General features: G+C 39.8%; 2 protein-coding genes across 2 annotated transcripts; both read right to left on the bottom strand.

The window, feature by feature from the left end:
• Nucleotides 1-156: 156 nt before the first annotated feature.
• LOC113032315 (uncharacterized) lies at nt 157-3,154 on the bottom strand. The gene is made up of 3 exons (XM_026185169.2): nt 2,796-3,154; nt 2,032-2,324; nt 157-1,842 (listed from the first exon to the last, which is right to left on the bottom strand). The coding sequence occupies exons 1-3, from the start codon at nt 3,031-3,033 to the stop codon at nt 1,282-1,284; spliced, it is 1,092 nt and encodes a 363-aa protein (XP_026040954.1). The 5' UTR covers nt 3,034-3,154; the 3' UTR covers nt 157-1,281.
• A 1,379-nt stretch (nt 3,155-4,533) lies between these two features.
• kel (Kell metallo-endopeptidase (Kell blood group)) lies at nt 4,534-11,732 on the bottom strand. The gene is made up of 18 exons (XM_026185157.2): nt 11,580-11,732; nt 10,391-10,568; nt 10,027-10,302; nt 9,783-9,904; nt 9,123-9,281; nt 8,947-9,018; nt 8,657-8,845; nt 8,013-8,173; nt 7,808-7,925; nt 7,623-7,718; nt 7,442-7,540; nt 7,277-7,354; nt 5,881-5,987; nt 5,719-5,808; nt 5,564-5,631; nt 5,312-5,472; nt 5,133-5,222; nt 4,534-5,043 (listed from the first exon to the last, which is right to left on the bottom strand). Exons 1-18 carry the CDS (start codon nt 11,598-11,600, stop codon nt 4,897-4,899), a joined length of 2,232 nt encoding a protein of 743 aa, XP_026040942.1. The 5' UTR covers nt 11,601-11,732; the 3' UTR covers nt 4,534-4,896.
• Nucleotides 11,733-11,736: the final 4 nt, after the last annotated feature.

The raw sequence follows: 11,736 nt of genomic DNA, 5'->3' as shown, positions 1-11,736 counted from the left end.
ATAGACAACCATAAACTACAAGATGGACATCGCTACTTTGATGTCACCCACTGATTATAAAGTCCTGCTTCGAAGCATCAAGATAATGTAATGAGAGACAGAATTGACTGTGAAACCACGATACCAGAAAAATACTCCCTTCTGAAATGATCACAGTTTGACAAATGACATAACATTTTATTCAACATGACCCAAGCCTCATGACTCAGCCCATAAACTCATCAAGAGTTTATTAGACTTGACCTCTAAAGACTTCAGAGGTCAAGTCTAAGAGCTGTTTTGCAATTGTCTCCTAGTGAGGTTTTTCAAGTGACGTCATGTGCACAATGCTTTTAGAGTCCATATTGGGTGTCATACAATCACCGGTTGCTAGGGACGTGTATTCTCCAACTGGCTGACAGTGGTTTCTCGAGGTTGCCGGCTCTCCCAGGATAAAATCAGTTGCAAAGAAGGTGCTGCATTAAAAGCACTTTGGTCTGGTTACTAGCAGATTGCCATGGTTGCCTGCAGTTTTAGTTTATCTGCCAGCATTTGCCAACTACTAGTCTAGCAGTAGTAAAACTTGAAAGAATGCAACACGAAATGGCGAATGTTTGCCCTCAGAATAAAGTTCAGCCTCAGTGCTGCAGCCAATATATTTCAAAGGGTGCAAGTTTTACTTTGAAGGCAATAAGTTCATCACTTCCATTCAAACTGCAAAAATGTGCTGCTGATCAAAGCATTCACAAGGAGGTTTATGCTGGAAATATACCATTTTTCCCTAACAACAGGTGATTGCCAGGGAGATCACTGACAGCCTGTAGGCCTGTGTGTCGGGTACTTTAGCAATCAATGTCCCAGAGACTGCCATCAACCTCCAACAACCACTCATAATAGGCCAGGGAATACTCATTTTTCAATCACAACTGGTGGTTGCCAGGTAGCCACAGACTGTCTCTAGGCTCGTGTGACTGAAGCCTTATTCACTTGATCCTACATTATCACCCATTTAAAATGGCAATCACATGGTTAATGATCACATGTCTGTCTGACCTCAATACATGATATTTTTGCAACCACAGGTATCGCATTCAAGTAGCATTTAAAAGAAAGACAAGTTTCCACTGAAGCTTCACTTTTCAGAACTTGTATCTGAAAACTGTCCATGTTTTATGCGATCTATGGTCTGTACAGTGAAGTGAAGAAAAAATGATATGGGAACACAAACACAACATAGAACTACGTGTATTTCAGGATGCTAAAAGGGGTTCTGTTTATTACTGTTTACCATGAAGACTCAGCCTAGCGGTAGTAGTAAGTGCCTTTCCTCGATCTCAACTTTGATTTTGGAAGCCTTCGTCTTGCTTGCTTTTTATGTCGATTTTGAACTTGGTTTGGTCGGCGTCTCCGAGTCTTTTGAGCCTTCCTCGGTACCTTTCGAACTCGTGCGCCCCTGTTTGTTGCAGGTCTGCGTTTCTTGCCAGCAGGTTTTGGTGATTTTCTTCCTTTGGTTGTCTTCCTTCTTTGTTTGTGTGATTTGGCTGCCGCTTTGCGAGTTTTGCGTGTTAGTTTGTGCGCTGTGACCGCCATTCTGCGAGGCTTGCATTTTAGTTTGGGTGATGTGACCGCCATTCTGCGAGGCTTAGGTTTTAGTTTGGGTGATCTAACTTTTCGAGGTGTTGCCCTTGTTTGGTGTGATTTGCTCTTTGGTTTGGTTTGGTTTGGCTTTAATACTCGTCTCTTTTGGTTCTCTGCTCCTTTGGGGGATTTGCTTGTTGCTGTTTTCGGAGTCAGCTTCAGCTCTGCTTTTGGCTTTGGAGTCTTCACTGGGATCGTCCTTACTTGAATTATGTCTGTCAGCTTCTATTTTTCGGGGGGTAAAAGTTAATGTGACATGAAATTGTTTTGAGAATCTCACTGTAATACTGCAACACACGGGCAAGAAAATCACTTTTTAGCCACAATGCCAATAAGCTACATGCATAACTTACACGCAGCAGTGCTGCATTTAGTTGAACTAATACCAGTTACCAAAGATTAAAGGTGCATTACCTTATGGTTGAGTCTGAATGATGCATTTCTTGTAGTTCGTACAAGTGTCTCGTTGTTAACCAGCCTCTTGGTCTCTATGTTCACTCGCCTGTTGTTCTTGGCCACATCATAGCCTCCAGCTGCCAGCATCTGTTTGAGTTCTGCCATGGAGATGCCGCCTCTGTGTTTGCACTGGGAAACCACACTGAGGATGAGCTGGGAGATGTGAGGCGAGGTTGGCTTTGCGGAATTTGTCTTGGGTGCATTTCCAGCCTCTGTTTGAATCTGATGCTTGAAAAGCCGGACGGGAGTCTCTGAAAAATCAATGAAGAAAATAACATTCAAATCACAGATCAGTGCAAACCAGTTATAGTATAGTACAAATGTCTCCATCCATTCTCACTGTTGTATTTTGTTATGAACCAGCTAAATGTTCAGCATCCTTTGTCCAGTATATCCTCTATCCTTCCTCTGCACATGTCCAAACCTTCTCAGCCTTGCCTCTATAACTTTGTCTCCAAACTGAGCTGACCCTTTTATGTACTCTAAATCTTAACATCTTCATCAACAGCTGCTAAAATGCATAGCCCCCCCACCCATTTTGAACCAGGAAAGACCCTGGAAATAAATTCTGTGTCATAGTATTATTTTTTATTGTTTGAAATCTAAAGCAGATTTAAAAATAATTAAAATCAAAGACACATAAATTCTTAATTTGGATTAATTTAGCTAGCCTCAGCAGTTGGCTGATTAGCTTAGCTTTAGCTGAACCGTCAGGGACTCACTGGGAAGAGAAGCGTTCGCCTTTCCTGTCGCCTCATCCTGGTTAGGGATAGCTCGTTTCAGTAGTCGGCCCAAACGTTTGGCTCCTGCTTTTCCGAGGCCTTTCCCAGCTGGAGTTTTAGAAGGTCTTTCTATCTGTTTTATCACCTTCAAATGTGTGTTTTCTCCTGACTTCTCGCTCGCACCATTTCCCAGTGCACTCAGCTGCGTGGAGTTTGTAACAGTGGCTTTCCTCCGCATTTTTTGAGGTTTACACACTATTTCATAATTAAGGAAGAAATCTGAAATGATGGAAACTCCTCTACTGAGTTTCACTGACAGGTATTGGTCAGAGTTTAAAATAGGAATGCTGATTTTGTGACATTTTGAAAAATAACAGTTCTTCAGTTGCTGGTCCAGAGCCTTAACTGAGTCAGGAAGTTATTCAAAATAATTGATGGGTCCACTCAAGTATCAATAAGTAGGTTTTTTTGACTACTTTATTTTGAGTGCATGCATTTGATGAAAATAGACATTACATGACATGTACCTATAGGCGATAAAGACAAATAAATGATAGGAACAGAAATGTTGGTGCCTCAGCTTCCCCCCACAGTGCAAAGACATCAGTTTAACTAGTCATTCTGAATTGAGTGTAACTATATTAGCCCTATGATGGACTGGAAGACTGTGAAGGGTATATGCTGCCTCTCATCTCATAAGAGTTGGAATTGCCTCCAGCACCCCCACCATCCTATCCTTGGATAAGCAGTTGGATAGAAAAGTACAATAAACACAAACACTGATTATCAGCAACATTGTTACTATGAACCAGATATTTTTAGTCACTGCATTTCAGGGCTCAAAAACACATGTTTGCTCACCTAAATGAAGCCAAATGAATTTTAAACCCACTTCCAATTGTAACATTCTGAAGCCAAAGTCTAACTTTTGTTCAATATATTTTGTGTGTGTGCGTGTGTGTGTGTGTGTGTGTGTGTGTGTGTGTGTGTGTGTGTGTTTGTGTGTAAGCAACTTTGAGCATCAACATCATGGGATAAATCCTAGTTTAAAAAGTGAAATTGCACTAGTTTAATGTCTGTGATGTAGAGCAGGGATGTCAAATGATTTTATATAAGAAAAAGAAAAAAGTGCAATTTTAAAAGTACACCTCACTTACATAATAAAGAAATGCTGCTGTAGTAAATGAAAGAAATCTCTCTAGATGATTCTTTGGGCCTAAATGATAAGAAATAAAGGTGTAAAATACATAAATTTATAACGTAATCATTTTGGTGTAGTGTGAATTGCCATGGGAGAAGAAAAGCTCTAAAATACAGTTAAAAATCTCACATTTTCCAAAGCCATTTAATGGGCTGGATTAGAGTCTTTGTTGGGCTGATTCTGGCCCCCAGGCCTTATGTTTGACACCCCTGAAGAGAAACAAGCATTGCTATCCTGATGTTTTATGTGTTTTCTAATAATAACTAGAGGAAATTTTGGGTCATCTTTCTCAGGTCATATTACCATGTGGGACAGATGGGTGCATATGGCTTCTACTAACTACATTTTGATAGGTTCATCTTCTAGCTTTGATTCCTTATGTATACAATTATGTACTTCAATTTGCAGAACTGTTTTACATTTTAAAGTTAGTGTACAGAAATCAGAAGATACGCTGCGGGTCAGGTGGGGATATTTTTCAGAATTCATGGATTTTTTTTTCACGTTTATGTTATTTATATGAAGTTTGAGCAAAGATACATTTTCCCACTCATCTCGGATGATTTTATTTTAAAATAAGAGGCCATTTTTGAATTTAACTTTTACTTTTTCCACTCAAGATGGTTAAAGTTAAATGAACAAAATCATCTTTAAGTAGGAGAACTTTGTTGTTCAATCCAATGTCCCTTTTCTGGCAACTTTCATCACTGAAAGCAAAGCTGGAAACAAGGTTTCAACAGTTTTCAAAAAATGAAAACAAACAAAACTAAACCGCTTGCGCAATTATACAACATGCAGACACAACCTAACAATTACAACAAAAGCAAATACATAAATGTGCTTTGGGTTGTAGCCTACTTATGGTAGGTACACCTTTTATGTCAAATCAGAGGAGACTGGTCAGCATGCTTGTAATGAATTCTGCTTGGTTTGAATGGAGCACTGCGGGCTTGTAGGACACAGGTTATATTTGGCACAAATGACTGTGATCAAGAAGGAAGGTTTAAAAGGCATGGAGTCACGGTATGGATCAGCTTCACAGTTAATCTGCAAATAAATCACATTACAGGGAATTACACTCGAGTGTAGCTGGGAGGAAAGCAGAAAAAGAAAAGACAGTAATGAAAGTACATCACCTGAGAAAAGGATCTAAAGAACAAGCGAGTATATGAGATTCCTGAGAGAGACGTGTCATTAGGCTGTTGCATTAGATTCTGATGATAAGCCTAAGGAAAAAAAGGCAGATAACACGAAGACATGTAAACTTGATCTCATCCTTAAAAACAGACACTAAAGCCTGACAATGGATCCTCACCTGCAGCGCTACCTGCAGTGCAGTATACTGCACCCACACCTCCTGTTGCTGTGCTGCTGACAGCGGAAACCCTCCACCTCTGCCTGCCTTTTCTGACACTGTGAGGTAGTGAGTCCACACACATTCACCCACAGCATTCACGGTCTTACTTTGAGACGAAACTGCAGAGATAAATATACATAATATTACTAACAAAAGCAAAATGTATTTTTTGTGTAGTAAATGAAGAAGAGGAAAGTGAATCTCTCTTACTGTCAGGCAGAAGCAGGTGGAGGATATCTTTAGCAACAAGGAAACCAGCTGCACCATAATTAATGGCTCTGTTTACAGAAGAAGTCCAATGCTGGAATTATTTGAAAAATACAATGGAAGGCATTTAATAGTTATTGAGTGAGTGTATGTGTTACCTAGGATAGGTTGGATGGAAAAGTGGAGGTACAAACATTCCCAAGGGAAAGAGGAGCTTTTTACCAAAGAGAAATGGTGTGACAGACAGTCTAAAAGAAAAGTGAGAAGATTAATGCACACTCCAGATTATTGGCAGCTATCAGCTTTAAGCTGACACTTACATATCAATATCCTCAGGCTCGGTGATCAGGACTTCAATGCGTTTCTTCTGCCGCAGGGATAGAAGCTGGACATAGTTGGAGAAGAAGTTTTGGTTGCTGACTATCATCTGAAATTATAGATATTTGAAGGTCAGTGGTTTGGCTTTATTTCTACACTTTTTAATCCTTATTTTCCAAAACCAGTGATGTCAACATAGTATTTAAAAGTTGAGATTCGTGGTAACAGTTTTACCATTAGTTTAATGTCATTATTGCGGCATTAACAGATTTTCTATATGATAAATAAACATTCAATTAAATTTAGTTTTATTTATATAGCAGCAAATCACAACAACAGTTGCCTCAAGGCGCTTTATATTGTAAGGTAAATACCTTACAATAATACAAAGAAAACAAAGAAAATGCACCTCCACACTGAGGCCTCTATAAGGCTTAACCCCAAATTTAGCATTAAAAAGGCTCCATTTCTTTGGAGACTTGGGTTCAGAGAGGAATTCTTGTTCTTGGAGATCTATGTGACGGGGGACACAGTTTCAGCTGCCACAGAGACAGTTTTTGAAATATTTGCAGCTATTCTAAGTCTACATCTACTCCTCATGATCTTTGGATCTCCCTCCACACCTGCTTTAACTATAGGCTATCTCACCTATGTTGGGAAAGTCTTTGAGGGAAATTGTGAGGTCCCTAAATATTATTCAGTGCTTGTAAAACACATGGATAAAGGGCTCACCACCCTGCAACGAGCCTGGGAAACTGACCTTAGTGTAGCGCTTACTGATCAGGAATCTACAGAGTATTAAAAAGATGTCCAGGGAACTTAGAACAAGACTAACTTAGTTCAAACTACTACACCGAATTTAGTGGTCACCAACAGATTATGCAGGGCGAACCTCATACAGACCCCCGAATGCTGGAAATGTCCGACTGGGGTGGGCACATTGACCCACATGATTTGCAGCTGTCCTAAATCACCAAATTTTTGGACAGAGATTCACAAATTTGTTTAATCCCTTTTTGCCAACACTATTAAATCTAGGGAATCCATCACCCTTCAAAAATCTTCCACCTAATGTTGCCGAACAGGTGCAGACTGCATTGATGTTGGGGCGTAAGCTCATTATTTTCCAGTGGAGGGCCCTTTCCACACCACCTGTCACTCTGTGGTATAATAAAACTAAAAACTAATAGAACTAGGGAGGCTGGCTCGACTCTCATACAGGCTACTGAATTAAGTGGCGAATTTTCACCTGAAGTGAGATCCAAACAGATCAAATTAAAACTTAGATGGACATTGGGATCCTAAAGAGTTCTCTCTGACAGCACTGAGTGAGATATAGTTTAAGTCCCACATAGATAAATGCCATCAAGACATTAAACCAAGAGGTTTTTGATGTACCTCCGAAAAAAGCAGGTCAAGCTTGGCTTCACTAGAGGGCTCCTTTGTAGTCCATAGTTTTGGAATTGCAGAATCAACCTGCAGAATCGTTTAACAAATATCAAACTTAAAAATCGTTCGTTTCTGAAGAAATTAAAAAAAGAAAACAAATTCTTCACTCGTTACCTTTTCCATGACAAGCTGACGAGATGTCTGATCTGTCCACTCAAACTCATTTAGTTTGGACTTGAAGGAGTGAAAAACACTTTGAATAATCTTCTCTGCCTATTGGAGAGTTAAATGACAGATTATCAGACAGAACCTTTTCTCTCTATTGAATTCATTAGGTCTCAAGATGTCTCCTCACCTCCTTCTGTGCTGTCACTTTACTGAGAAGATGTGTGAGAACTGAATCAAATCCTCTCTCAGTTTCCAGCACACAGTGTTTCCAGCGAGGAGCTTCCTGGTGGAAAGCCAAAATATAAAGATATTACAGTAACCAATCAATTCACAGATCCAGTTTTTCTTTCCTCTGTAGCATATTCGGCTAACCTCTTCACTGTTACCCAAAGCCATAGAAAAGTTCTTTGCTGTTTCAAAAAATCTGGAGTCCATGGCAGGCATCAGGGTGTGCAGCAGATTGAGGACCATAAAAGTATGAAGGGGAGCGCTGAGTGGAAACAAATGACCCAGCAACAAAGATAAGCATAAAAAAGAGAAAGGATGTGCTTGTCATTTTTATGTCACTTTACAGTACCTGTTGCTCAGTTCAGGCTTGTTCTGCCATTTGATGATGGTGTTGGACATCTGCACGATGTAGGGTAAGTTATGCAGAAGGACATCGTCATCTGCGCTGAGGGGCAGGGGATGGAAAGCAGCCTGGAGGCAGCCCAACCAATCAATAGCAGGGGCTTGTCTCTGTAGGGACATTTCCATATAAAAAATACTGTTATCACATGTATCCAGACAACAGGTACTCAAAGTGTTGTTGTTGTTTTTTAAATTAAATGTATTTATTGTTTAATTTCAGTTTAAGTGTGAGCATGATGATTCTCTGCCTCTATGTGCTCGCTAAGTGATGGACTGGTGACCTCTGCAGGGTATTAAGGTGTTTAGAACATACAAAAACTTGACTCAAGTTAATGTGGACCAAATATCACTAAACACATGCACTATAGCATCCTTTCTGTACAGTCCTATTTATGTATTTGCATTTTTGCTAAAATATAGTTGTCATTGTTTTTCTAGTTAATTTGTAGGTACGTTTTACTAACTAATAGTACGTACAGTATAATGGTATCATCTGTAATTGATTTAGGTAAAACTTCTGTCTCTGCAGTATGCACCGACATTGCTTCTATCAGAAGAGCAGCACAGCACAAAGAAACATAAATCCTTTACCTGTAGCTCTTTGATGGTCATGTGCTGGTAGAGCTGTCCTTTGGACAGGCGAGAGTCCAGGGGTGAAGATGCCACAGCAAGCTGAGAGGACAGAGAGACGAAAGAGCCCACATGGATCAAGCTGCTGCTCTTCGGGGCACCCAGCAGGTTGAGGTATTGCTGACACGAGGCCAAGAAAGGACGTAGAGTCTAGATAAAAGAGACAGGACAAAAGGAAAGGCCTTAGTTGGATGGATAAATGTTTTTGTATTCATTTAAAGACATTTCCTGAATCAACAAGGATACTCAACCTCAGTTTTAGCTCTAGACTTCTCTGTCTTGCTGTTCCATTCAATTGGGATCAACAAATCAGGTTGATCAATCTGTTGGCAAAGAGGAGACTTGATTTAAAGCAAAAACACAAAGCTTACATTGCTCTGGCAGCTCTCAGAGCAGCAAAACCTAAATCATCTTAATTCATACTAGCCTGTATGTATTTTTTGTTAATCCCACGTGCTGCTTCATAAGGGTCTTTGCCCACATAGATGTTGAAGAATGGAAAGGTATTGTAGTCTCTCATTAGCAATCCCAAGGTGGTGTTGAAATCAGTCTGATTCCACTGCCCCGATACGGCCCAGCCTCCCAGCTGTGTACGGAGAAGATACAGTGAAACAATATTAGTAGATGAAATTGGGGGAAAAATGTAACCAAACAGTTTGGAGTCTCCTGAACCCAAAGGGGATGTTTTTAAACTGATTGATTCTTCTGGGCAGCAGATATTGAGTGTTAAACAAGCAATCTCTGTCATTTTAGAAGGTGGACTTTGCAAAATTTGGTCAAATTACAAATTGACTAATCATTTTAGATCTTATAGAACTACAAAGGAGACAATTCGGCTAAACTGTTTGTTTTTCTTTTTGACCTCAACTAAGGTTATGACAGTGATTCATGTAGTTACAGCACCTCCTGTAGGCCAACAGGCATCATTAAAAAACTGGTGATGGTTTCTGTTTGTTTTTTAAAATTTAATGGGATACTGTTCATAATGGTAATTTAAGTAATTAAGTCTTATGAGCACATATGATAACCAATGTAAGCTTAAGTGTGATTTGAAGAGCTTGCTATGTTTGGAATATGAGTATCATACTTTCTTTATGAGTGAGAGGAAGGGGTCTGCGCCAGCAGTTTCTATAGATTTTGTATCCAGACAGGAATTGTAGAATCCTTTAGTCTTCTGCACTGCTGAACTATTCATCCCGCTGTCTGTTTCTGACATACAGATCCGGAAAAAAAGGAAACTATTTAGATCATTTGTTAAGGTAGCATGAAATGAGGAGTCACACACAAGAGAGGACATTTAAAAAAAATTCCCACTGAATACAGACTCATACCTAAAATCTTCTTGAGATACTGCAGCAACACAGCTTTTCTGCTCAGTGTTTTATTCTCTCTTAGTCCTCCGTCTTCCTGCTTTGACTGCACAGACTTTCTTTGGTTTTCTGCATGTAAAGTAAAACCATGACTTCTTTGTCGCCTTTCACTGTCCAGCAAAAGTCTGTCTGATCCACATGTGAACAGAAAGTAATCACAGGGTTGCGTGAAGGGATCAGCAGATGTGGAGAGACGGGCTGAAGCCCACTGACAGGCAGGAGAGAGACACGGAGTAACTGCAGGAAAGAGTGAGACAAAAGTCAGACAAAATGGCAGAATTGTGAATTCATTGTCTCGTATTGGTGTGTTTTTCTGAACTCCTACCAGTGTGGAAATGGTGAGCCAGATGGTTGATTAGTCCCACCATGCCAGCAAGTAAGATGCAGCTTAAGAGGAAAAGTAGCCATTTTCGATGTTTCATCCACACTGGTTTTACTCGGTGCTCGATGTTAGAGTATGACATATGCAGTCGCTGTCGGTCAGACTCGAGTTGTTGCAGGATCTGGTGGGGATAATGAGTGAGCAGTTGCAGTAGAGGGGAAGGCTGAACCCTCCCAGGTTCTGGATGCAGCTAAATAGACAGATGTATCTCTCAGGTGCTGTGTCAGATCTTTTGTAACCTGCTTGTCCAGTTTTAGAAAGTCTTTTAGGATACCCTGGACACCATGCCAATATATATCAAGTCTTTGTCTAATAGCCCTCCTGCAATCATCTTGTTAATAGAAAAATTACTGCTTTATCCCTGTGAATTCTCTGACATTTGTTGTGGCTTTAACTATAGAAATGGGAGCATACTTTGTTGTTTTTTTCAGCAGGCTATTAAGGAAATGGGCTATTTGCTAGGTTGCCTCTTTTATGCTTGAGTGATTTCTCGGCCAATGTTAAGTGACTTAAATAAAAGAAAAAGAAGCATTGCTCTGAAAATGACAGATACAAGGACTGGAATGAAAATAAGTAAAAAAAAAAAAAAAAAAGAGCAGCCAATGGCCAAAGACAGACCTTCAGAAAGCCTGGAGAACTATTGCTCAAGACCACTATAAATAATTAAAAGGAAGTTTTTGCCCTTGGAAACAAAATATAAAACAAGGAAGAGTGACTCATTTTCGCTAATGTGTGCTAAATTTTAAGTGGTTTTAAAATAACTTTAAAAATACTTGCTTATACCTGTAGACATTCAATAGCGCAGCTGAAGTGATTTTTATTTTTCTACGTAAAAACTACTTTTAACAGTAACAATGCGTGATCAAGAGCTACACATGACATGAAATTCATTAGGTGGGCATGTATGTCAACTTAATGAGTTTCATGTAATTTATTTAAGCACAATCTTTTGCACAGAGCAGTTTAAGTCTAATTTGCAGAGACTGCAGACTTCACCCTTTCAAAGTCACATTCTTTAAATATTATATTTCTTAGGCACAGTGACTCGGCCTTGTTTCCAGCAGTTACAACATACACATTAGCCTAAAACAGCTTGGTAACAACATAACCAACTTTGTTATTGAGATCTTACCTCAAGCTCTGTTTCACTCATTCTTGACTTGTGTTTTCCCAGCGTGTTACATCCTCTTTTACATGTCTACCGCCTCCTGTCCCCCCCCGTCAAATAGCTGTCATCTCAGCTATCTCTTTTCATCAGTCACTTCTCTCCTCATCTGACACTGATAAAA

This window comes from Astatotilapia calliptera, chromosome 11, assembly GCF_964374335.1.
Source record: "Astatotilapia calliptera chromosome 11, fAstCal68.1, whole genome shotgun sequence".
In the NCBI taxonomy this organism is placed as follows: domain Eukaryota; kingdom Metazoa; phylum Chordata; class Actinopteri; order Cichliformes; family Cichlidae; genus Astatotilapia; species Astatotilapia calliptera.
The sequence above is the reverse complement of the archived record's forward strand: the minus strand, read 5'-3'. Positions and strand labels throughout refer to the sequence as shown.

What these genes read in the sequence shown, in the direction of transcription:
- LOC113032315 (XM_026185169.2), bottom strand. Translation starts at nt 3,033, where the DNA reads ATGCGGAGGAAAGCCACTGTTACAAACTCCACGCAGCTGAGTGCACTG. An exon ending in GGCGAACGCTTCTCTTCCCA is followed by an intron (nt 2,325 to 2,795) that starts GTGAGTCCCTGA and finishes TTGATTTTTCAG; the next exon opens with AGACTCCCGTCCGGCTTTTC. An exon ending in CATTCAGACTCAACCATAAG is followed by an intron (nt 1,843 to 2,031) that starts GTAATGCACCTT and finishes CCCGAAAAATAG; the next exon opens with AAGCTGACAGACATAATTCA.
- kel (XM_026185157.2), bottom strand. Translation starts at nt 11,600, where the DNA reads ATGAGTGAAACAGAGCTTGAG. An exon ending in TTAACAAAAAATACATACAG is followed by an intron (nt 9,019 to 9,122) that starts GCTAGTATGAAT and finishes CTTTGCCAACAG; the next exon opens with ATTGATCAACCTGATTTGTT. An exon ending in TTGACCTGCTTTTTTCGGAG is followed by an intron (nt 5,988 to 7,276) that starts GTACATCAAAAA and finishes CTATAATTTCAG; the next exon opens with ATGATAGTCAGCAACCAAAA.